General features: G+C 38.3%; 1 protein-coding gene across 4 annotated transcripts in view; it reads right to left on the bottom strand.

The window, feature by feature from the left end:
- The window catches only part of LOC5578194 (calpain-C), a 100,298-nt gene that overhangs the window by 2,691 nt on the left and 72,531 nt on the right, over nt 1-25,076 (bottom strand). For all 4 annotated transcript variants that reach the window (XM_001656786.2, XM_021850192.1, XM_021850193.1 and 1 more), the window contains 4 exons: nt 16,773-17,391; nt 16,446-16,713; nt 15,899-16,382; nt 15,472-15,832 (listed from right to left, as the gene is read on the bottom strand). In XM_001656786.2, the coding sequence (XP_001656836.1) occupies nt 15,472-15,832; nt 15,899-16,382; nt 16,446-16,713; nt 16,773-17,236 (1,577 nt within the window). In that variant the 5' untranslated portion in view covers nt 17,237-17,391. The remainder of the gene's footprint in view (nt 1-15,471; nt 15,833-15,898; nt 16,383-16,445; nt 16,714-16,772; nt 17,392-25,076) is intronic.

Genomic DNA, 25,076 nt, shown 5'->3' on the forward strand with positions numbered 1-25,076 from the left:
CTATCGAGCGTCGGAAGCCCTTTACTTTCGAACGGTGGGTGAAGAATACGCTTCCACAACTTCAATAATTTTAAATAAATCAAAATGTGTGGCCTTTTAATGATTCTTATTCCGGACGCTTCCTCACTTTTGCCTCATATTCCGGACACTTTGAATCGAATTCCGGACAGCTCATGATAATCATTAATGGAACAGTCAAATCATCAATCGAAATCGTTAAACCACCAATAAGACATCTAAGGTAGTTGGGCATTATAAATTTTCAAAGATATTTATGGAAAAAGTTTACTAAAACGAGCCTTGAAATTGAGAACTTTTAAACAGCAAAAATTGAAACATTTCGCGTGAAATGTTTCCCATACAAAGTAGAGTGTCCGGAATTTGAAGCTGTCCGTAATATGAATCAAAACGGTAGTAAGTTCTTTTCGCTTCTATTTTCTATGCTGTGATATGTTGGTAAATGATGATTCTGATCTATATGCTAAAGGTAAGAAGCGTGATGTGGCCAGTAGCGGAGGTGGCATAGAAATAACTTTGGGAGCACGCGCGGAGGACGAAATATTTCCGGCTCCAGATCTCCAAGAAGTAGAAACGGAGATTGGATGGTTGAAAACAACAATAGCCGCTGGAGTGGACTAAATACCGAGCGAGCTGCTAAAATACGGTGGTTATGAACTGGCATGAGCGCTGCACGGGTTATTTCCAAGAAAATTTCGTGTGTCCCATCTACAAAAAGGGCGACAAGTTGGATTGCGAGGGTTACGACAAGGTGGCGGCTAAGCATGTATACTATTCAGCACTTGATTAGAGTGTGTGATAAGAAGAGCGGCACGAGTGCACGATCTTCAGTAAGTCCGTTCAGCTACATGATTTCGACGACGACATTGATACTGTAGAACAGAACTTTGAGACGATGGCGGATATGTAATTCAACTAAGGGCTGAAGCTAGGATAATAGAACTGAACATCAATGTGTCGAAGACGATGTACATGATAGTGAGGGACTCAAGAAAGGACACCTCCAACCCCGAGTTTATATTGGCGGTGATGATATCGACGTGGTCGAAGAATTTCTGTACTCTGGCTTACTGATAACCGCTGAACCTAGAAGAGAAATACAGAAATACATCGTTGCTGGAAATCTTGCCTACATTGGACTCCGCAGAACTGTTCGATCGAGCAAAGTTCGCCATCGCATAAAGTTAACTATCTTCAAAACGCTCATTACACCGGTAGGGTGCCGGATTCTAGGCTCTTTTTTTCATTTCGGCAGTGGGGTTTTTCTAAGGCTACAAAGCCAATATTTGGCCACAAAATGCGTCGTGCTGAAGGCCAAAAAAAAACATGTCAAAGTGAATCATGGAAGTGCTCAAATGGTTCTGCATCCTACTCCTCAATGGACACGAAACATACACCAGCTGCTAGGAGAACCAATCATCTCCGCTCTCGTAAAAAATGGGAGTTTGCCGTGGGGATGTCACCATAATGTCGGATAACAACCTGGTGAAAATGACTCGAGAACAATCCGAATGGGACAAGATAATGTGGTGGGCAGCGCAAGATAGGTCGATCAAGTTGAGGACGATCTACGGACCCTATGCAGAATGCGTTGCTGGCGACGAGCGGCCATGAACCAAGTCGAATGATGACATCTCCTACGTACAGCAGAGGCCACCCAGGCCTTAGCCTGACTGGTAGGTTAAGCAAAGGTAAGACGCCACATATAATTTTTAAAATATTTATGAACATGAGGCCTACACAAATCGTCGTGCGAAACTCTACTAGATGATTCGATTCCTAATCAGAATCATCTTCATGAGTTGGATTGAGAACACCAAGTGGCTGTAGAAACAGAAGATAGTTGATTAAACACTTGACAAATCCAGAGCAATTTTATAATTTTCAGTTGAGGGCATATACACAGCTGAGAGAGAGGAGACAGCTGGCTTAGATTCGAGTGTACGAAGGTACGGTGCTGCCATCTGGGAAAAGTTTGCTCGATGCGTGAAGCGTCGAAAATTTTACCCGGCAAGGTATAGGAAGCGAAATTTCAAATGCTCATATAAAATTAACTACAATAGTTATTTAAAATCTTTTCAGTATATGTTGATATACTTTTGATGGGCTACATTATAGGCATATAATTTTGAGTTTTATATTTTTTTCTCAATATGCTGCTGATTCTATAGTTGATCAATAGTCGGGGGTTAACACTTAACAGAATTTAATTAAAAAGTGTTTTGAATTTTTTAGAAGCATTTGAAAATTTGTGGCTTGCTTGGGCCCGTCAGGAGTTAATCATCAATATTAACCTCCTTTTCCCGAGCAGCCTAGATAGCCGCGTAGTGTCGGTAGCGGTTGTTTCAACTGGCTAAGAATTAACACTACGGACTGCCTGTTCCGGTGGTAAAAGTCCACCTCACAGGTGACCCCTAATTTATGGTGTGATGCGTACCGTGCCTAAGAATGAATGGTTAGGGGGGTCTAAATAAAACCTAACCGCAAACGGAGCCTGTGGGGTACCAGGGCGCCCTCTACAGTATTGAGTCCTTCCTGTGCTACCCGGAGCAATGGTGCAGGTGACCTTGTGTTTCTCCGAGATAATCGGCTGCCCTTCTTCAGTCTCTATCCTGAGGCTTAATAAGGGTGGGATTATGAATATGTTGACATTTAATTTAAATTATCACCTATATGGATTCGCATTATGCGTTTTACACAGTGTATTCTGTGCTCTTTCGCCTTTGGCGACTTTCAATAGATACCGATCTGGTTTTTTCGTTGCTGGTCTTTTTCGTGCTGAGATTGCAAAAAGCTTAATCCTGCCTAGTTTGGGTAGTGGCTACGGTTAGGTTAGCTCAGATCAATCTTCAGCATAAAAGAACAGCAACGATCAATCTTTGCAGACTAATGCAAAATGGTGCAGCCCAAGTGGCGCTAGTTCAAGAACCCTACTTTCGTAGAGGGAACTTCTATCTAGGTAACCTTGTGGACCCAGTTTTTGCTACTTTTAGCAAGCTTGAAATGGCAAACTCGCGCTCCATGCCTCGCGCATGCGTGCTCGTTAATAAAGCAATCGTTGCTACACTCATTTCTGAGTTAACTACCAGAGATGTATGTGCTGTCACAATCGATGTTTCTGTTGGTGACCTCAACAGGAAATACGTCTATTGTTCGGTATATTTACCACATGATGAACCATCCCCAACGGATGACTTCAAACGAGTTGTCGTACACTGCGTAACAAAAGGCCTTCCGCTGATTGTGGGCAGTGATGCCAATGCTCATCACATCATCTGGGGCAGCTCGGATATCAATTTGAGAGGCTCCAGTCTGATGGAATACTTAAGTAGTACAGACCTCGGATTACTTAACATAGGCAATCGCCCAACCTTCATGGTTTCTAATAGAGAAGAAGTGTTAGACATAACGCTCTGCTCGAATAGAATCAGTCACGAGTTGACGAATTGGCATGTATCAGATGAGGAATCATTATCTGATCATCGCTACATCTTCTTTGAACATTCGAATGTAACTGCGCAGACTTTGCGTTTTAGGAATCCCCGGTCAACAAACTGGGAACTCTACATTGAATTGGTTGCGACCAAATTTCATGGATATTCTCCGTCCATTGAAAATCCAAGTGATCTGGATGATGCCGTTGATACTACAACATCCTACATTATGGAAGCTTTTGAAGAAGCATGTCCTCTGCGGTCTGTAAAGACTACAAGAGGGACCCCATGGTGGAATTCCGATCTGACTAGACTCAGGAAACAATGTAGAAGGAGTTGGAACAGACGCCGTTCAGCTGGATCAGAGTCGTTCAAGTCAGCTCGCAAGGCTTACAAGAAGGCTCTTCGTTCTGCTGAACGATCCGGCTGGAAAAACCTTTGTACAAATGTTTCCAGTTTGAGTGAAGTCAGTCGGTTGAACAAAATTCTTGCAAAATCTAAGGATTTCCAAGTGAACGAAATTCGCTTACCTAATGGTGACTTTACTTCTTCCGATGAAGAAGTTTTAGAATGTTTATTCAATACACACTTCCCCGGATGTGTGGACATAGCATCTACGGATGAACCAAATGTCTTTTCATGTAGTTACGAGTCTCTGGCCTCGGCTCGCAGTATCGTAACTACTGAATCGATTCAATGGGCACTTAATAGTTTTGCTCCTTTCAAATCTCCAGGAGCGGATGGGATTTATCCTGTTCTGCTCCAAAAGGGATTTGAGTCTATCAAACATGTTTTGAAAAAGCTACTTGTAAGCAGTTTTGCTACCGGGTACATTCCCAAATCCTGGCGTGATATTACTGTAAAGTTTATCCCAAAAGGAGGACGTGCGTCGTATGAGGAAGCGAAGAGTTTTAGACCAATCAGTCTGACCTCTTTTCTTCTGAAATGTCTGGAACGCATTATCGATCATCACATCCGTGATGTCTATTTGGCAAACATGCCTCTTCATGTCAATCAACATGCTTACCAATCTGGAAAGTCCACAGTGACTCTTTTACACAAAGTTGTATACGATATCGAGAAAGCATTTGCTCAGAAGCAATCGTGCTTGGGTGTTTTCTTGGATATTGAGGGTGCCTTTGATAACGTGTCTTTCGATGCCATATTGGAAGCCGCACGAAACCATGGGCTACCTACAATGATTACCAATTGGATTCATCAAATGCTCAAAAACCGACATCTCTTCTCGACATTGCGTCAAGCAGCGATTCGAAAATTGAGTATTTGCGGATGCCCCCAAGGGGGAGTCTTGTCACCACTTTTGTGGAATCTCGTAGCAGATACGCTATTGAGGCAACTCAATAATTGCGGTTTTCCAACATTTGGATTTGCCGACGACTATCTAGCTCTGATAGTTGGTATGTGCATAAGCACCCTATTCGACCTGATGCAAAGTGCTCTTCAGGTAGTCGAGAGTTGGTGTCGCCAATATGGCCTTTCGGTTAACCCGAATAAAACATCTATTGTTCTTTTTACGGAAAGACGAAACCGCGATGGAATTCGACCTTTACGTCTTTTTGGCACTGAGATTAATGTGACTGATCAAGTAAAGTATGTCGGAGTCATTCTAGATTCCAAACTTTTATGGACAGCTCACATTGATTTCAGAGTCAAAAAAGCTTGTATGGCCTTCGGTCAATGCCGGCGAACCTTTGGTAAAACTTGGGGCCTCAAACCCAAATATATCAAATGGATTTACACAACAGTTGTTCGACCAATATTGGCATATGGATGTCTTGTGTGGTGGCAAAAGGGCGAAGTGAGAACAATCCAATCAAAATTGGGCCATCTCCAAAGGATGTGCTTGATGGCGATGTCTGGTGCGTTCTCTACAACTCCCACAGCAGCGCTCGAGGCCCTTTTCGACGTTGCGCCACTACACATATATCTTAAACAAGAAGCACTTTCTTGCTCTTACCGTTTATGGGTACTGGATCTACTGGAGAAAAATCCAGTGAATCGTAGATCTACACACACTTCGTTGTTTCCACTTTTGGTGAATTGGGACAAAATTGTCCTTGCTCCAAGTGATCTCACAATTGCTTGTAACTTTCCTTACAGGACATTTACCACACAATTCCCTTCACGGGAAGAGTGGACGTCTGGCTGTTTGGAGAGAAGTATATCAAACAATATAGTATGTTACACTGATGGCTCCCTTCTTGAAGGTAGAGCTGGTGCAGGAGTATATTCTCGTGAGCTAAGGCTGAATCAGTTTTACTCACTTGGTAGAAACTGCACCGTTTTTCAGGCGGAAATATTTGCTCTTATGTGTGGAGTGCAATCAGCACTTCAACAGCGCGTAATGGGTAAAGTCATATACTTCTGTTCAGATAGTCAGGCTGCTATAAAAGCTCTCGCTTCGGCCAACTCAAGGTCGAAGCTTGTTATCGCATGTCGAACTCAAATTGAGGAACTGAATTCAGTCAACTCTGTAAACCTTGTATGGGTACCTGGCCATTCTTCCATCGCTGGAAATGAATTGGCTGATGAGCAAGCTCGCGATGGAGCATCGCATGACTTCATTGGCCCTGAGCCGGCTATTCCAATTTCGAAGTGCTGGGTGAAGCTTCAGATAAACTCTTGGGCGGCAACTCAGCACAAGCAATATTGGAATAGTTTGGAGTCGTGTCGTCAAACAAAATTGTATATTACTGAGCCATCTCCAAAGGTGGCGAAGTATTTAACAAATCTGTCAAAGCAGAATTGCGGTCTCTTGGTCAGAGCGTTGACAGGCCACTGCCGACTCAACTATCACATGGCAAATATTCAGCGTGCTGACTCATTTGTGTGTGATAGTTGTGACTCCGATTATGGAACTTCGTATCACCTGATATGTAACTGTCCAGTTTTTGCGCAAATGCGATTCCAATTACTTGGTAAACACTTATTAAGTGAAACTGAATACAGAAGCCTGAATCTTCAGGACATTCTGCTATTCTTAACCCGCTGTGGTAATGAGCTATAGGCTCTCTTTACGCTCATGCGTTTTGCAGTGCCCTTTTTAGGGCGCTGTTCGAACCCATTGTGGTATGGAGCTACATGCTCTCATTTCGCTTATGCGATCTTCCCTCTTCAAGGGACCCCACTCCTATTTCCTCCCATCTTTCCCTTCCCTTTCCTCTCCCATCGGGTAGATGATGAAATAGGCTCAAATATGGCGATGGCACAAATCTCCCAACTGGTGGGGAACGTGCCTTTGGAGCCGGCCTTCTGATACCTGATACCTGATACTTTTGATGGGCTACATTATAGGCATATAATTTTGAGTTTTATATTTTTTTCTCAATATGCTGCTGATTCTATAGTTGATCAATAGTCGGGGGTTAACACTTAACAGAATTTAATTAAAAAGTGTTTTGAATTTTTTAGAAGCATTTGAAAATTGACTTCCTATGCTTTGCCATGTAAAATAATCGGAGCTTCACGCATAGGGTCAACTGTGGTAATTACTTTCGTAGACGCGAATTGCGAGCTTCCAAAAGTCAAGGGAACCTGTCACCAACTGTCACTGGAAAACCGTACATTCGAAGGGCAGAGCGTGAAAAATCGTCATAATTCAAGTAAACGTAATTAAAATTTCTAGATGTTTTTAGATGATTCCACGTTTTAAAAAGTTTTAAAACCTCAATATAGTTGTGTGTTAAAAAACTGCTTTAGATTTTTCTCATATTCATGTGCTTTTTTAAATTCACTTCTTGTTGTACACAAAGTGAATATGATATTGACCAAAATAAGTTCACCTAACCGTTTTTTTTTTCTTTTAGCTGTTATCTGGCTCAGACCTATCGGTCCATAAAGCCAAGTCTTGTGAATGGGTATGTTGCAAGAAAAATTAATTTAATCGGACGCGAATTTTTAAGGCCCCATTGTACTTATAGCTTGATATAGTTAATGTTAAGAATTAATTAGTTTATCTTATAAAATTCAAACTAATTTTAATATTTACATCTCAAACTTAACTTAATTGTTTTAGATATTCGACTATACTTCTTTTTAATTGTTTTTAGATATTCGACTATTGCTGCGTAATCAGGTTTATGTTTTTTTGCCAAAATTTGTTGGATTGGTATTTTATTCATTAAATTTGGAAAGAGGGATCTAACTTATTGGTATGTTGGGCATTCATACAATAGGTGTTCAAAATTTTCTGTTACTGAGCATTCGTCACATCGGTCGTTTGGTATTAAGTTCCACTTAGCAAGTCTATCTTTAGTAGTCATGTGTCCAGATCTGATTCGAGATAGAATGATGGTGTCTAGTGTATCAAATTGCATTTCTTTAAACTATGGTTTAAGAGATATTTGTATAGCATGTTCAAAGTGGAATTTACCTTTCTCAGATGAAATCAGCGTGTATTGATCCTGCCAGGTGTTTAGTGCTTCTGTTTTAAAGACATTTAACAAATCCTGTAGTGGGAAATTAATTTGTTCTATTGTGTTGCGAGTGGTTCCTAATTTGGCTGCATTATCAGCCCTATCGTTACCAATCAGATTAATGTGTCCTGGGATTCCATTAGATGGATACTGTTTCTATGGAGGATTCTGAGACTGTATTTATTAACTGTTTTATAAGGTGGTTGTCTGTTTGCAGTGGATTTTTAATTAATGGACAGGCACTTTTGGAATCTGTGAATATAGTTAATTTTTTACATGTTTAGTTTCTGCGTACTCTATGGCTTTAATTATTGCTACTATCTCGCAGTTCATAATACTAAAACCTGTTTTCAGTCTGAAGCTGAATGATACCTTTTCCACAGGGTCATAAAAACCAAACCCTGGAACAGAATCTAATAAAGAACCGTCTGTATAGATTTGATATGTGTTTTTATATTTTGTTTTGATGAGATCTATTACTAATATTTTCTGATTTATTATGGACATACTTGCCTTTTTGAAATTATCTATTGAATCTTTTTTTGTGAGTCTATTCTGTAAAGTGGATATTGTTTTGAGTTCTAAGTTATCGGCTAATTGGAATAAATGAAAATTATTTATTGAAGCTACTTTCTCTAAAAATGTGATGTGTCTTGGTAAAAAATCAATTTACATGATTTCTTTGAGGTGTTCGATTATAGGACTGCTTTTAAAGTATATTGTTTTAGCGACCTCTTTGGAAGCTAAAATTTTTGCTCTTAATTTTAAGGGCAGTTCTCCTGCTTCATATAAAACTACGTGATTCGGGGTTGATTTCAAAAGTTTCATGGAGGTTCTTAAAGCTGATAAATAGACTGTCTCTAATTTATTGAAATGTGTTTTTGCAGCTGCTGCTACAATTGTGATTCCATAATCTATAAAAGATCTAACTATTGCTTTGTTTATTTTTAGCATTTGTTCGGGATGAGCACCACTTCTTTTCCTAGAAATCATTTTTAGTATATTTATTTTCTGTTTTGTTTTGGTGCAATTATATTCAATTTGATTTTCAAATGTTAATTTGTGATCTATTAAAATTCCCAAAAAATTGTGGCTTTCTACTATTGGAACTGGAGTGTTGTTTATTAGAATGTCTACATTCGGATTGAATTTATTCGTGAATACTATTGTAGCTGATTTTTGTGGGTTTAGTTCAAAGCCTAGTTTTCTGAACTCTATTGATAGTTTGGATAGGAAGGTATTCATTTTGTTTGAGGCAACTGCGACACTAAAACCTAATATTATTGCTGTGAAATCATCTGCGAGCTGAATCAAGGTACCATCTTTCTGGGTTATTTTATGTACTATTTTTGCATATAAATTGAATAATATGGGTGAAAGCGGGCATCCTTGAGGGAGTCCACTATTAGTAGTGTTTATGATTTCTGAACCATTATTTAATTGTAAAATTGTTTTTCTATTTCTCAAGTAGTGATATACCCAGTTTATTATATGATTAGGGATATTCTCTTTTCGAAGCGTTTCTAGCAGTTTATCTACATTAACGTTATCAAAAGCTTTTGATAAGTCGAGAAAAGTGGCTACAAGGACCATACCTTCTCTTTTAGAATCCTGAACCTTTGAAATTAGATAATTTACACAGTTTATTGATGATGTATGTTTTTTGAATCCAACTGAATTTATTGGGAGAGTGTTATTTTTAATAATAAAGGTTGTAAGTTCTTTTTTTACACTACAATTTATCAATTTTAGCAAGACGTTCATCATTGCTAATGGACGATAGGAGTTATAACAGGATCTTTGCCTGTTTTGAGAAGCGGTATTATTTTGATTGCTCTCCATTCTTCAGGTATATTACCCGAGTCTAAAACTTCATTTAGTAGTTCTGTCAGCCTTACTTGCAAGTTGAAGTTAGTACGTTTTAACATATAGAATGAGAGAAGGTCTGGTCCTGGGGAAGAGTGATCTTTTTTTGAGTTAATAATCTGCCTAATCTCTCTGAAATTTATTCGGATACATTGCTGGTCCGGTAAAGGAATGAGTCTAATTCTTTTGATATTGATGGAAAGTTTTGGTTCATGAATTGTGTTGCTAACTGTGGATCATTCAACAAAATTACGTTATTTTTGGATGGCCGACCACCTCCTATCATTTTAACCGTGTTCCACAGTTCTTTTTGTGTCATGTCCGGATTAATAGAACTAATTAAGTCATTCCAACATTTTCTTTTTTCACTTCTTATCTTTCTCTTCAACAGGGCTCTTTCTCTTTTGAATGTTTTAAAATTTTCAAAAGTTTGATTTTTATAAAATTCTTTTAGTTTGTTGTTTTTTGAATTCAGTAGTTGTTCAATTTCTTTAGTCCAACAGGGTTTAGGTATTTTCTTTATTTTACCTGTATGAATGTTATATTTAGATGAATTAATTTGCTCTGCAAAAATTGGAGAAATGTCTTCTAATGTGTGAATCATATGATACCACCATATCATATGGTGTTTTGGCGCAAATTTGTAACAAAAGAATGAATCTATGAAGTCAGATAAGCCTTTATAAAGCAACAGCGTAGGAATGTCGTTTCCCTTTGCAAGTTGTGGGTCCCCATACTGGTTACGTAATCCGTGAAAGGAGATATTCGCAGCCAGAACACATGTTTTTACTACACGGATAACATCATTATCATACGTCACAAGTGTTCCATGGCTCTTCAACATCTTCAACTACATCCCCATCAAGCACTGCCTCAGCACCAACGCAACTGAACCTGCTTCTTTCACTATGTACATGCAACCATATACGCTTGGGTAGAGTGAATGGCATTACAAGCTTATCCTAGTTGTCCCTCTAAAATAGTGAAACCCTGCTCTACTGCATTGCGATCGATTCCAATTAAGTCATCAAGGAGTATACACTCCCGGGCATAATTTTGGTTTCATCCCCTTAAAAATATACAAAAATGTTCAGTCAATTCAAACTCCCTAAGCCGCATTCAAAAGGCAAAGAGTTATTCTTACTTCGTTTTCTTCTAAGGGGCCGTCCATAAATGACGTAGCATTTTTTCACTGATTTTTTGTACCCCCTCCCCCCTCGTAGCATTTCGTCACAAATGCTGATACCCCCCCTTGGAAAATACGTAGCATATCAAGAAAAAAGGAAAAATCTTTGATGGGATTGATGAAGCTAACAGTAACGAGTTAGGGTACAATAGATTTTATAATATATTGAAAAGAAATTTAGTTATATTAGAGAATCGTTTTTTAATTATTCGTTGTTAGGAAATAGATTTAAATGAAAATGATCAAGATAAGATATATTTGATTTGAAATGGTCAGGTGCCAGATGTAGAACAGATTACATTTGTAGTATTATTCAACTTTATTGATATTTCAGCTTAACTTCATTATCGTTCCCCATACTAAAATAATCATACGCAAACTATAACGAAACAAATAAATACTAAAAATAATCTTTCTTCAAATTACCGAGTTTTTAAGCACATTGAATGATAGAACAATGTCGATAACACTCGAATCTGTTGTCCAGGCTTTTCCATCAAGCTTTATTCAGGCTATTCCATCAAGAGCATTGATATATCAAAACAAATCGATGAGTTGATTGGGTGGAGATCTTCTGCAACATTGAGAGCATAATTCACGGAATGAATATCTTGTTTGAATATAATATTTGCCAAAACGAACACATGTTTTTTAAAGAAATATGCTCTAACAGAAAATATGAATAAAACTAAAACAATGTTTTCCAAGTCGTTAAAGCCTTGATTTTTAATTAATTTATCTGTATTTAAATTTATTTATTTATAAATAAATTTATTATTACATGAATATAATGTTCACATAATTATTTAAAGCATCAAAAAATCTGTTTGATTGAAAATCTAAAATTTCTTACATTTTTTTCCAATCTTGTCATATGAATGTTTTGAAGCTGAATCATCGCTTTAGAACCCAACTTTATAAGTCAAACAATGAAAAAAAAAGTTTGATAAAAAATAATTGTATGTCATTTTTTCAGCGCCTCTTATTTTACCGACGTGATTCAAAATGCTACGTCCACTAGCTAGGACCCCTCCCTCCCCCTCGTCACACATCGTCACAAATTCGTGAAGCCCCCTCTCCCCCTAAAAAGCTACGTCATTTATGGACGATCCCTAAAATCTTTTTTTGAATATTGTATACTAAATTTTTACTTAAAGTTGTGACGTTTAAAAAAAACACGCTGAAAAAACATATCTAATTTCCTCAGCATTGGGTCGACTAAAATTTCAAAACAAATTCATTAGAATCGTAATCTAATATTCTTTGAAGAGTGCTCACGAAATTTTTGCGGAAAAATCGGAAAATAATCAACATCGATGAAACAGTCCTTCAAGTCATCGTGCAAAAGTTTGGGTTCACCCCTCAGTATGGTGTATCGTGCAAACAGTATTGTGAAAGACTCAATTTCTCATAAATGCGCTTGAGATTTTTCATGCATGAGTTGTCAATCACGCAACTCAGCAGTCAAAAAATCATGGATGAGTTGGCTCACCTGTTTGACTCATTGTCTTGTATTTCCACATTTTACTCGCACATGGCAATCATTTCTTGTTAACCTGGTAGAATTATAGTAATTCTTTCTAACGTAAACAACAACATTCGGTTTTCACGAGTTTTTGACAGCTTGTGTGACTGAATCATTTTTTGCGGTTTGAGTTGAATGAGTGATTTTGCATCAAAATTTCAAGCATGAGATTTGCGAAGCAGATCTCTAATGAGTTTGCTTTTACGGGAGAGCGAATTGATTGAGATTTGAGTGTGAGTCTATCAACACTGATCAAACATAAGATACATAAGATGGTTAAAATTTTGGATCTTTTGTTCACTTCTTCTTTTTTAATGTTTAAAATAACTAAGGAAAGTTTCTAGATGAAATCACTGCCTTATCAGCATTCCTGGAGAACTGGCTAGGATAATTTCTAAAAACTTGTCAAGGAAAATTACTGAAAAAAATCTTTGAAGTATTTTTTGGAAATCCTCTGTCTAACTCTTGGATATGATTTTAGTAAAATTATTGATTTAGTGTGATTTAGTGTGATTCCAGTAAAGGGGAATGGAATTTCTGGGAGAAATACCAAAAGAGTTCTTGTAGAAGTTCTCAGCGGTTTTTCTGTACATTCTTTTTGATTAGTCGCAGTTGACGAGCGCTTTGAAGGCAAAATCCCGAGAGAGTTATCAAGATCAATTTCTATAAAAAATACTTAAGGAATAACTGACAAAAAAAAAAAAAAATTAAGGAATTTTACAAGGAATAAAAGAAAAGATTTCCGATGGGATTCTTAAAAAAATCCTAAATTACATAGTATAGTTTCGGAACAGGTTTGAGATGCAATGCATGAAGGAATTTTCTAAAATATTTCCAGGAAATGTCGAGTTTGATCTTTGCGAACTTTCCAGTTTGCTCTTTGCTAGTAACTGAAACAATTCACGATGTATATATTCCTTCCACAAATTCTTGGATGAAATCAAGGATTGATATCTTGAAAAAAAAATTGAGAGACAAATATATATTTCGAAATATTGCGAGCTACTTTCAGAAACGATTTCTGAAATAAATTTGTGGAATGGCTATTGAAGGAAATCCTTGAAAAATGTAAAAAATATAGTGGAATATAAACAGGTATCCTAGAATGAGTTCCTGCTGAATATGCGAAGTTATTCCTTATTTCTTGACGAATTCTTGGATAAATTCATTTCAAGATAACTTAACAGAAAGCCCCATTTCAGTTTCTTAACATATTTTTGGCAGATCCCTCACAATCTTCCATTAAAAATTCCAACAGAATACCTCGATAGCAAACCAAATGATTTTGAATATTGTTTCCGCCGACCACAGGAGGCAACGTCCTACTGTTGCTTGCTTTGCTTTTGAACTGTTAAAATTTACCCCTTTTCATATGTTAGACGTGTGGTTGTTGTACTTTATTCACATTTGAACTCATGAACATTTGCATACGCTCGTTATATTGTGTATTTCTTTCACTACTGGACTGCGAAGTGCGGCTTCATAAGTGCACTTATTTTTTGGACTTCGATAAATAACCCCGCTGAAGACACCTATTCGATTTGATGCAATCGCGCACTTTTATTAGCGTTCCCGCACTTGAAAAAAACTTCTGCGATAGTCCAGTGGTGAAAGAAATGCGCAATACACAGTTTGTTTTTGCTTTCCACTGAGAAACTTGCACACTTTCCAGACGATTTGAATGTTGATTTCCTCTGAGCTTCTCAACCACAGCTAAACTAGGGCACCTATACCATTAGGCGTGACCACTATTGCCTCAGCAAATCAAGAAAATTCATGTTTTTAACCCAAGATGGCGGATTAGAGCATAAAATGGCAACTAACGGTCAGTTTTGCGAAAATTTCCAATTCTCAGGCTTGATATTTTTCACGTTTGCGTTGTAGCATATGCAACTCAGCAGCCTAAACATCATGCATGAGTTGACTCATCCGTTTGACTCATTGGCTTATATTTCCAAATTTTTTTCACGCAAAGCGCTTTGTAGTGAAGAATATTTGTAGTGAACGATATTTGAAGCTTACAGTTCGACTATTTTGTGATCCTGCAAATTGTATCGTTTTTCAAAACTACTTTCGGTCTTTCGTGGAAAATTCAACTCGTGTATACTGCACACTTATTCTTTTTTTTTCTGCTAGAAATATAACAATCCATTTTAATCTAAACAATAACATCAGATAATCGATGGGTTTATGATTGAATCATTTTTGAGCCATTAGTGTGAGCAACTGTTTTGCAACATATTCTCATGCCTGAGTTTATCGAATGAGTTTGCTCTCGCGGGAGATCTCAATGATAGAGATTTGACTGTGAGACCAACACTGCTTCCGGTTTGGGTAAACCGATAGAAACCTATGCAATTTAGGTGTCTTTGGAAAGGCCTGATCAGTAGTTGTTGGAAATGGATGTTAGACGCAATTATTACATCCAAGATGTCATTGCAATCCTTTGAGAGATCTGTTCAATCCTAGTCTAGGACTGTATCACCCACGTATTAGATCAATTTGCTAAATAACATGTTCAGAACCGCGATGCAATATTGCATAGATGAGGGAATTTATGTAAGACAGAAATTGCAGCTATTATTAAACCATCAAGTGATCCGTCGGCTATATTTCTAATTATCTCCTTGCTACGACGGGCAAGTTAGAGGTGATTTACATATTTATTAATTGTAAATTATACCACTTGGAAATGTTACTTTACAACTATTGTGACGTTCTATAAATGATTTTTTTTTGTAGATTTGGAAGAATAATCTCTTCATTGATTAGTCCAATAACTATACGACGATAAGTTCAACATTCTGCCACTAGAAGGCGCTAAAGGTCATCGTTTATTCCAAACTTATGTCTGACGATTAACATAAGATAGAAGGTTGGTGTATTCTGTAATATTGTTCTTGAGGCCAGCAGCAATATGCTAGATGTTGTTTTAGTTTGACGTGACTAAGGAATGACTCCTAAAAGGAACTTTATAATTATACAAACATATCATAACGAACTTACCGCTGATCGTCTGCTAGCTGCATAAATACTGGTTCGTACTGGGCAGTGCTGGTCGCAGCACTAACATTATTATTGTTAGCTGAATCCATCGATATTTTTGCGTTCGAATTGAGCAGCGGGAAGGGATCCAACAGCAGCATGGTTTGCGTTTCCAGCAGCGACAATCGTATCGTTGTTCCGAGGACTCGCACACTAAATGAAGCTTCCTCGGCTGGTTCAAACGTCGTGGCCATGATTAGGTAACGGCCCGCCTCCAACGAACATCGGTGGCTTATCTGACGCGAATTGGTATACTGCGAATTGACTAAACTCTTGTGTTTCTTGAAGAAATTCTTCGATAGGCACCCGTTGATGTTTTGAACTGAAAAATATTGGTGTTAGATCTTTTACTTCCTCATAGTTCATGAATCATTAGTCTCCAACTTACCGTTGTTGAGGTTGTACACGGTAAATCCGATTACCTTCGGCTCCAGCACACTGTGCTGATTGACCGAGACTATCACATCTTCTTTTTCGCTTAGGAAGAGCTGCAGCTGTGGATTTATGTGAAACGAGTCAGGATTGTTACGGCAACCGCCTGCGGTGACGCCTCGCTTCCATGCACCCTGATAGAGACGCATCAACCAGCGTCGGTTTTTCTCAGATAACTGGGGTTCGTCCCGGGCTGTATCTGAGTCCAGGTGTACGCATTCCAGATGGCTGAAGGTCTGAGTCATGTCGAAGAATGACATCCAGAACTCGCCGACGTCCAGTTGTTCTATGAGACGGTTCCGTTCGTTCATAGTAACACGTTCCCATGAGCTAGAGAACGATGACCAATCTCCGTTGAAGGTTGCAGATTTGTTCAGGGTTTGCGCCACGGGGTTTCGAAGCCGCACCAGCTGCACGGTGTCCCCCATAATGGTTTCAGCCTGAATGAATAATTTGAAATAAATGATTTTATGTTCTACCTAACTGAAATGACGTGGGATTACCTTGTCCAGTGAACACAACCGATAGTTAATCCCAACGTGGACTCCGTTCGGAAGTGCTTCGGTTTGGTTCCGAATTTGCGTAGTGGTCCCATTGTTGACTGTGCAGGTCACTATGCTGGTTGTGTCCAGCAGAGAATGAAGTAGGGGAGGCCGAATCAAAATGTTACCATCCGTTTTGATCGATATCGATTCGGTGATACCTCCGGTGAGATCCGCCAGGCCGTCCAGCAGCGTACCGTATTTTAAAGCTTCGTAGGACCCGTGTAATCTGTAAAAATTGGAAATTTATGGAAAGATGTTTCTAAAGCAAACCAACCTGCTACGTACTTGGCATAGGCTTTCTCCAGCAGTCCCGGCCAGAATGAGTTGGAGTTCTGAGCTTGCAAGAACGCCAGCTTTCCGTTGATTGTTGGTAATCTATCGTCGACTAGAACTTCCAACCACTCACCACACCACCACAGTCGGAAGCGAAACATTCCATAGTATGGCTTTTCGAAGTTTTGATCTGCTGGGACAACCCGGTAGAATAGTCCCTTAGAGAGGTACAGGACACCCAAGCAGCTCACGAGCCATCGATCGCCCATTTTACCCGGCACAATGTCGAACTGTGCCGTGGAATCGTTGACGAACACCGGGTTCTGGGTGATCTCGTGCGGTCGCTTCCATTGGAAAGTGAAGGGCGGGGTTTGATGGTAAAATACCGACGACTGCGTCGCCGGAAAGTCTTCGTCTTCCCAGAGGACATTTTTTTGCTTACATTCTGCCTTTATTCGTTCATAGGAGGAAGTCATGGTTTCGAATCGAGGTTCGTTAATTGTGTTGCGTTGTTGGACTATGAAACGGCTGCGAAGGTTTTCCGTTGCCACACATAATCATCTCATCTCGTTAGTGGGGAGATATAATCACTGGATACGAATGGGTATGGCACCTCATGAATGCGTTGATTCTGTAAGAGATGGAGAGGAAGAAAACGATAATCAGAAATTGCTTATTAGGGGTTTACGTCTTTTCGGAAGAAACAATGTAGCATAGAAGGGCCGTAATTGAGAACTATCATTTATTAATATCGCTGATGTATGCAAGAAGAAGAAAAAATGGACATGATAAAAAAGTGAAAAAGCTCAAAAATTTGCTGTGTAGTTTGAAAGCGAGTACAATTTCAATTTAGGACTCATTAGTCCAATCAAGTTACTCGCGATTTCGAAAGCATTCTCAATTAAGAGAACGTTTTCCTAGTTGACTGATTTGGAAGAAGTGAGAATAAAAAAAAAAAGCCAAAAATATGAAAGCTCCTGGCGTTGATGGGAATTTTTACATCCTTATCTAGAAACTTCCAGAAAGTAGCTTATCATTCTTAGATGAGATATTTAACAAATGTTTTCAATTGGCACATTTTCCTTACAAATGGAAAAGTGCCAAGATTGTACCAATTTTAAAACCGGACAAAAATCCTGCAGAAGCTTCCAGCTAACAGTTTACTTTCCTCCATCAGTAAACTTTTTGAAATGGTAATTTTGATGAGAATTGTTAATGATGGTCTACATCAATGAAAATTCATGTTTTCCAATGATGACGATCCTATGACAGATTTCTGAGATAATCATAAAAAGGTGTGATTTTTGACGGAAATATGAAATAGGGTGTTTTGTAAATAAAACTATAATTCAATACAGTGCCAGAACAACGGCCTAACTGACAAAAGTAAACAAATTGAGTTTTATTCACCTAACAGTTTATTTGATAAACTACAATCATATAATGCACAACTGTTTCTTAAAAATAACGTTTTTCACGAACTAATGAAGAAAAACATAAAGGCGCATCTGATATTCTCTTTCGATACGAACTCTGATGTCAATTTCGCCTACCTTTCCCCCCTGCGGTAACCGGGCGCATTTGCGATTGAGTGTGGCAGCAGGGCGCATTTAAAACTGAGTGTGCAGAAGGTCGATAGTGAAGAAGGTTCGTGTGAAAGAGCGTAGCAAAACGGCGAAGCTGATGATAGTCAAACCAGAAGGATGAGGTAGAAAGGCGCAATCGCTGCTGTCAAACTGAAGGAGACGAAAAACCGAGGGGCGCAACAATCTTCAATTTTGATGAATGGCGCATGATGCTTTTTTATTTATTTTAACATGTTGTTCATAATATGAAAATAAATCAAATGGTTTGTTACAAAAGTAATATTGTAATGGATCATACAAAAATGCATCATGCGATTAAATCGATCGGAAACATAATATAGAATTGAAATTATATCCGCTGAACTTCAAACCGATTTTACTGACAATGTGTTAGTGTTCACATTCGCCCTAATTCTGACTCTGTATTGAATTTGTCAACAGCAAAATATTATCTTTTTGGCCATTAACGTTGATGTTTTCCTCAAATTCCATTAGCTTTGTTCGATCTGAAGCTGATATGCAAGTTGGAACTCCTGCATACACAAACCGTTTTGTTTAGCTGTTAAATCTTCCATTATTTGGAAGCTATCAGTGCATCGTACAATCTTGAAATGATGTTCGTTCTTATGTGCAACAGGATCATAAAGTTTTCCAGTATGAAAACTTACGTACACTCTATAGAACAATGTGCTTAAGGCTCGACAACACTAAACACATGCACACGAGGCCTTAAAATTTAAGAAAATAAATCTCACATTGGTACAATTTTATTCCTACCAGTTTCACCAATTTTCGAGAAAGTCATTTTCGTGATATTTAGTGACATACAAAACAGACACCTTCACTTTTACAGTTCAGCTTTACCTAGCGGAGCTAGCCAAAAGTAAATTGAAATATATAATGGCATAAATCGAATGAGTTGAGTAACTTAGAAAAAGTAGCATTGGTAATCGCTTATTTTCAACAAACAGACTTTTGTCATTAAAATTATTTAAAATCGTAACCTAGGTAAAATTTTCAAAAGCTTTTGTCGGTGTCACTTCAAAAATATAAAACTCTGAAAAAAAAAATGTTTTAGGGTAAATCGCCAAATGTTGAACGGTTAAGATAGACGTTTTTATGTTATTTGATTTTAATGGAAATTCTGATAGAAAGGTTGCTAAAAAAAAGCATTCAACACCGTAGGCGATTGTTTAACATTATTCCTGTTACATTTTTGGCACTGTAATGTCTATTTGAAAAAAAAAAAAAAATATATATATATATATTTAGAAAGATAGTTCTATACCCAATTGTTGAATGCATACTTAACCCATCTTATCCTAATGTTGAACGATTGTCGCCAAGTGTTGACCGCTTTACTCCCGCAATCATTCAACTTGCAAGTTCGCGCTCCTCGTCGGTTGTGAAAACAGGGTAAGGTCCGCGAAGCACTTTCCCTGACTACTCTGGGCTGAGATGGTAGAGAATCGTCCCCTTCGGCACTCCATAGACTTTTGCAGCTTCTCCTAATGTACATTACCTTCGACATTACAGAATCAATTGCGAGATTGAGGTTATACTCCGGAAAAATCGGCAGCCGATGCGTAATTTCAATCATGATGTAAACAAACAAACGGTAATGGCATCGAAAAAGATTCAGGATATAGCCAGGGATACAATTAATAATACTTTACTGAATTGCGTTTTTCTTCATTGCAACAGACACCATTATAGGATTTTTTTTAATATCAATTATTCAACAGATATTTAAAGCAATAAACAATACTATATTGTGTAATGCAATATTCCATTTTAATATAGGTGTTTGCTACGAAAATAAAAAATCTGGCAATACTGTTGATGAAACCAAGACTGTCATGTTATGCTAGTGTTCAACAAATGGAAAATGTACGTGAAACGAAAGTGCAATTGAAAATGTTCTTATGTAATTAATAGGTACGAGTAAATTGTACGGATGTTTAGAAAATAACTAAAGTAGACTTTTACTGATATCGTGAATAGGTGCTTCCAATATACGTAGTATGTTTTACTACACAGCTTCTTTCATAGCAGCCCCAGATAAAGTTTTTTCCTAAGAGAAATGAAATTTTCGTTTCACCTACCGATAAAAATTTTCAATAAATATTTTGTTTAAGAAATTAATGTGCTAATTCAATTTATTATGTCCAATAGTACAGCTAACTTACAAAATAATATGTATAATTTATTGAAACTGTTTGAAAATGGTTCAATTTCCTGTTTTAACATGGTTTCTACAGATCGTTCAACATTTGGGTAGCGTTAAACAATTAGTGAATTACCCTACAGTGTGTGCCGATAAAAATGATTGATTTTTTTTATTAAAAAAAAATATCCCAAAAACTAAAAACATACATCGCTGAAAATTTGACAGTAAACGTAAAATTTTCTGAACTTTCAAGAAAAAAACAGAACCCTTTTGGTCCCGAGGCCTTCAAAATACAAAAAAAACGGATTTTTTTTTATTGTTTTTCATGTAAAAAACAAACAAATTTTGTGAAATTTTATATTTTTCCTGAAAAGTCAAAATCTCTAGCTTTCATTTTGTCCAAGAAAATTAGAAATCGGTCAAGTGGTTCAAAAGTTATGATTTTTTTTAGTTAAAAATTTTGCAAAGTTGTGATTTTTATGATCATCCTATTTCGGAAATGGTCACCATAATCAAAAAATCCAAAAACAAGTGTATCTCTATTTCGGATAAGGAATAACATATAAAATTTTTACGGAATTCGGTGACCTACTAGATCGGTTTTACATCGAATTGCTGCACATATAAAATAAGAAATTCGAAGTGTTCCTGGCGAAATTTGTGATGAATTCCTACCATTTTTTTCTTAACGGCCGTTAGAAAGTTTCATAAAATATTGGAAGCACTTTTTTTTAGCAATATTTCTTGTCGGGAGTTTCACGCATTCTTGTGGCACCGTTGCACCATGGGCTGGTTTCATATGGATTGACGGCTAAAAATTTGTTTGTCATCTAATGTTATATTAATGAGTTTTGTGATTAACGAGTTTCCGAGACAAACTTTTAAAAAAAGTCTATAGTGAAATACTTACTTCTATTATTAAATTACCTATAGCCCCTACCGAAAAGCTAAACATTACATATAATTTGCAATTGGATTAGATGGACAAATTGATGTGAAGATTTTGCGAAAAAGTTACACGTCTTCTCAGTGAGAATCGAACTCACGACTCCTCGATCTCTAGTTGGGGCGCGTTAACCACTACGCCATGAGAGGACTCATGAACGCAGAAGTTAACCTGAATTCGATTTCAGCTCAATAATCACGTGGTCCTCTTTCGCAAAGTGCACCTCTTTCGGAAGAATTAGATGCCCATCCAAACACAACGCTTTCTATATATATCCAATGCCTAGCCCGAGAGCGCATTGTTTTTTAGATATAGGAATAGCACACTACACTAGCCAGCAACTGCGCTGGCTGAGGTTTCTATTGTGTGGGCTTCCAATGGGTCGCGACGTTCTCAAGCCCACACAATAGAAACCTCAGCCAGCGCAGTTGCTGGCTAGTGTAGTGTGCTATTCCTATATCTAAAAAACAATGCGCTCTCGGGCTAGGCATTGGATATATATAGAAAGCGTTGTGTTTGGATGGGCATCTAATTCTTCCGAAAGAGGTGCACTTTGCGAAAGAGGACCACGTGATTATTGAGCTGAAATCGAATTCAGGTTAACTTCTGCGTTCATGAGTCCTCTCATGGCGTAGTGGTTAACGCGCCCCAACTAGAGATCGGGGAGTCGTGAGTTCGATTCTCACTGAGAAGACGTGTAACTTTTTCGCAAAATCTTCACATCAATTTGTCCATCTAATCCAATTGCAAATTATATGTAATGTTTAGCTTTTCGGTAGTTGTTAAACTTCCACTCGGCTGGTTGGCCGTAAACCACGATTCATAATTAAAACAAGTACCTATAGCCCACTTATGCGAAAACCAATATAAAGATTATAACTCACATAGTTGTGATCTAAAAATACAAATCATTTTGCGATATTAAATTATACCCTGGAGCAGTTATTAAACAAAAATTGTTAAAATTATTGAAAATTTACAATTGAGCTGAAAACTTAATCGATTGGTCACCACCAGCGAGTAACCAATCGATTAAGTTTTCAGCCTGAACGGATGTTTGGTTCTCCAGATCCGTGTTCTTGAAAATTTGAGGTTTGGCTTCGATTCATCTTCACCTTAAGACTCCAGATTATTTCAACAGAGATTTTTAATTATCTACAGTGAGTTACAGACGTGACTTTTGGGTGTGACTGCGATGTTCTTCATGGTGAGATTTTTGGAACACTTCCATAAACTTTTATTGTAGGAGTCCGTGGGGTATTTGAAGAGCTTCAAAGGGGTCTCATTCGTTAACGATATAGTTTCCCATCGTATTGGCTACCCGAACAGAAGAAAATGGCTACTGAATAACAAACTAAGGTAATTTCCAATACTTACAACCTGAATGAGGTATGAATAAGCCCTGCATAGAGGTAAAATACCTCAAATAATATCTCATGCATATTCTACAAACATCAAACTGAAAATAAGAACAGGTATTGTAATATCTTAATAATACATGATGGATATCCATATAAATTTGAAATTTTTCAATAATAGTTTAATACCTCCCGTAGTTCTCAATAGCTATCGAATACCGAAACGAAGTTTTTTTAATTGTTTTGAACACTTTTTGCAATACCATTATATTCAATACTAGAATGTGGTATTCGCAACTGAACAATACCTAATTATGGTATGATACCAACATATGATATGGATAGATTATTGCGAGTTATTTGTTCCTTCTCGGGTAGTTGACACTTTCGTCATTTGGCGTCTGCCGAAATAATAGATTTTTTATACAAATTAAACCTTACAAATTATGCAAAATTTGAGCCTTCAAACAAAACCATTGACTTTAAATACATAACGAAATCAAAACTTAAACAAAAAATATATCAAATCATAATTTGAACTAGAATCTGAAAATACCGTTTGAAACTGTATAATATTCCCCATAAGCCTGGAAGTCATCCTATTCAAGCTAATAGTAGTAATAAAGGAATGAATGTTTCATTTAGTTCTGGTGTTTTGCTTTTTGAGACCGCTGCCCAAGCCACGACGTCAAGATCATCATAGAATATGGTCATTCGTAGCACCTATTTCCAGCACAGCTTCCCGTATCGGTACACCTGGAGATCACCTCAGCAGACAGAATCGCAAATCTACCACGTTTTGATCGATGGACGGCACTTCTCCGATATAACCGACGTGAGAACCTGTCGTGGCGCTAACATTGACTCCGACCACTACCTGGTGATGGTTAAACTGCGCCCAAAACTATCCGTCATCAACAATGTACGGTACCGACGCCCGCCTCGGTACAATCTAGCGCGACTGAAACAACCGGATGTCGCCAATGCGTACGCTCAGCATCTTGCGGCAGCGTTGCCGTATGAAGGTGAGCTCGATAGGGCTCCTTAAAAAGACTGCTGTAGGACAGTCAAAGCAGCCATTAACGACGCTGCCGATATGTTGATAAGGCCGCTGGCAAGGATAGTATCGGAGCCGAACTCATCAAGATGGGCCCGGACAGATTGGCCGCTTGTCTGCATCGGCTGATAGTCAGAATCTGGGAAACGAAACAGCTGCCGGAGGAGTGGAAGCAAGGCGTTATATTCCCTATCTACAAAAAGGGCGACAAACTAGAGTGTGAAAATTATAGTGCAATCACTATCCTAAACGCCGCCTACAAAGTGCTATCCCAGATTCTGTTCCATCGTCTATCACCTACAGCAAACGAGTTCGTGGGAAGTTATCATCGACAGCCGCTCGACAACGGACCAGATCTTTTCCGTGCGGCAAATCCTCAAGAAATGCCGTGAGCACCAGGTCCCTACGCACCATCTGTTCATCGATTTCAAGGCGGCATACCACAGTATTGACCTTATAGAGCTATGGAAGATCATGGACGAGAACAGCTTTCCCGGGACTCTCACAAGATTGATCAGAGCAACGATGGACGGTGTGAAAAACTGCATGAAGATCTCGGGCGAACACTCCAGTTCTTTCGAGTCACGGCGGGGACTACGACAAGGTGATGGTCATCCCTGCTGTTCAATATTGCTCTTGAAGGTGTCATGCGGAGAGACGGATCATCATCAGTGGAAGTCGTGCCTACCTGAGACGAGACTCGCGAAGACGGTCTTCTTTTTCTGTGATTGCTGAGTTTTTTTCTTATTCCACTTTGTGTTTATACCAATTATGCGCAAGCCGTTCAAATCCTCACATGAACCTCTCAGCAAAAAATGATTGAGTTTGCATCACATCGAATCATAAATAGCCGTTTGAGTGAAATTTCATGCCAGCAAACGTAGCAGACATTAGAAATAATTAATCTTCTGCTTAGATTTATCAGCAACTTTGGAAAAAAACTGCTCCGCTGACTGAGGGTTTCAATAACAATTTACTTTGAACACAATACTTTGCACTTTTTCAGCCATAAAAACGGTGGGCTCTTCGCGAGTCTCTCTCAGGTGCCTACTAAAGGCTCCAGAAGAAACTGCAGTCCGGTAGTCCTCTACGGGCATGAGACGTGGACTATGTTCGAGGAGGACTTGCAATTCCTTGGGGTTTTCGAACGCCGCGCCGATTGCTAAAGACGATCTTCTTCTACTTCTTTCTGGCGTTAC

Source organism: Aedes aegypti, chromosome 3 (genome assembly GCF_002204515.2).
Source record: "Aedes aegypti strain LVP_AGWG chromosome 3, AaegL5.0 Primary Assembly, whole genome shotgun sequence".
NCBI classification, from domain to species: Eukaryota; Metazoa; Arthropoda; class Insecta; order Diptera; family Culicidae; genus Aedes; species Aedes aegypti.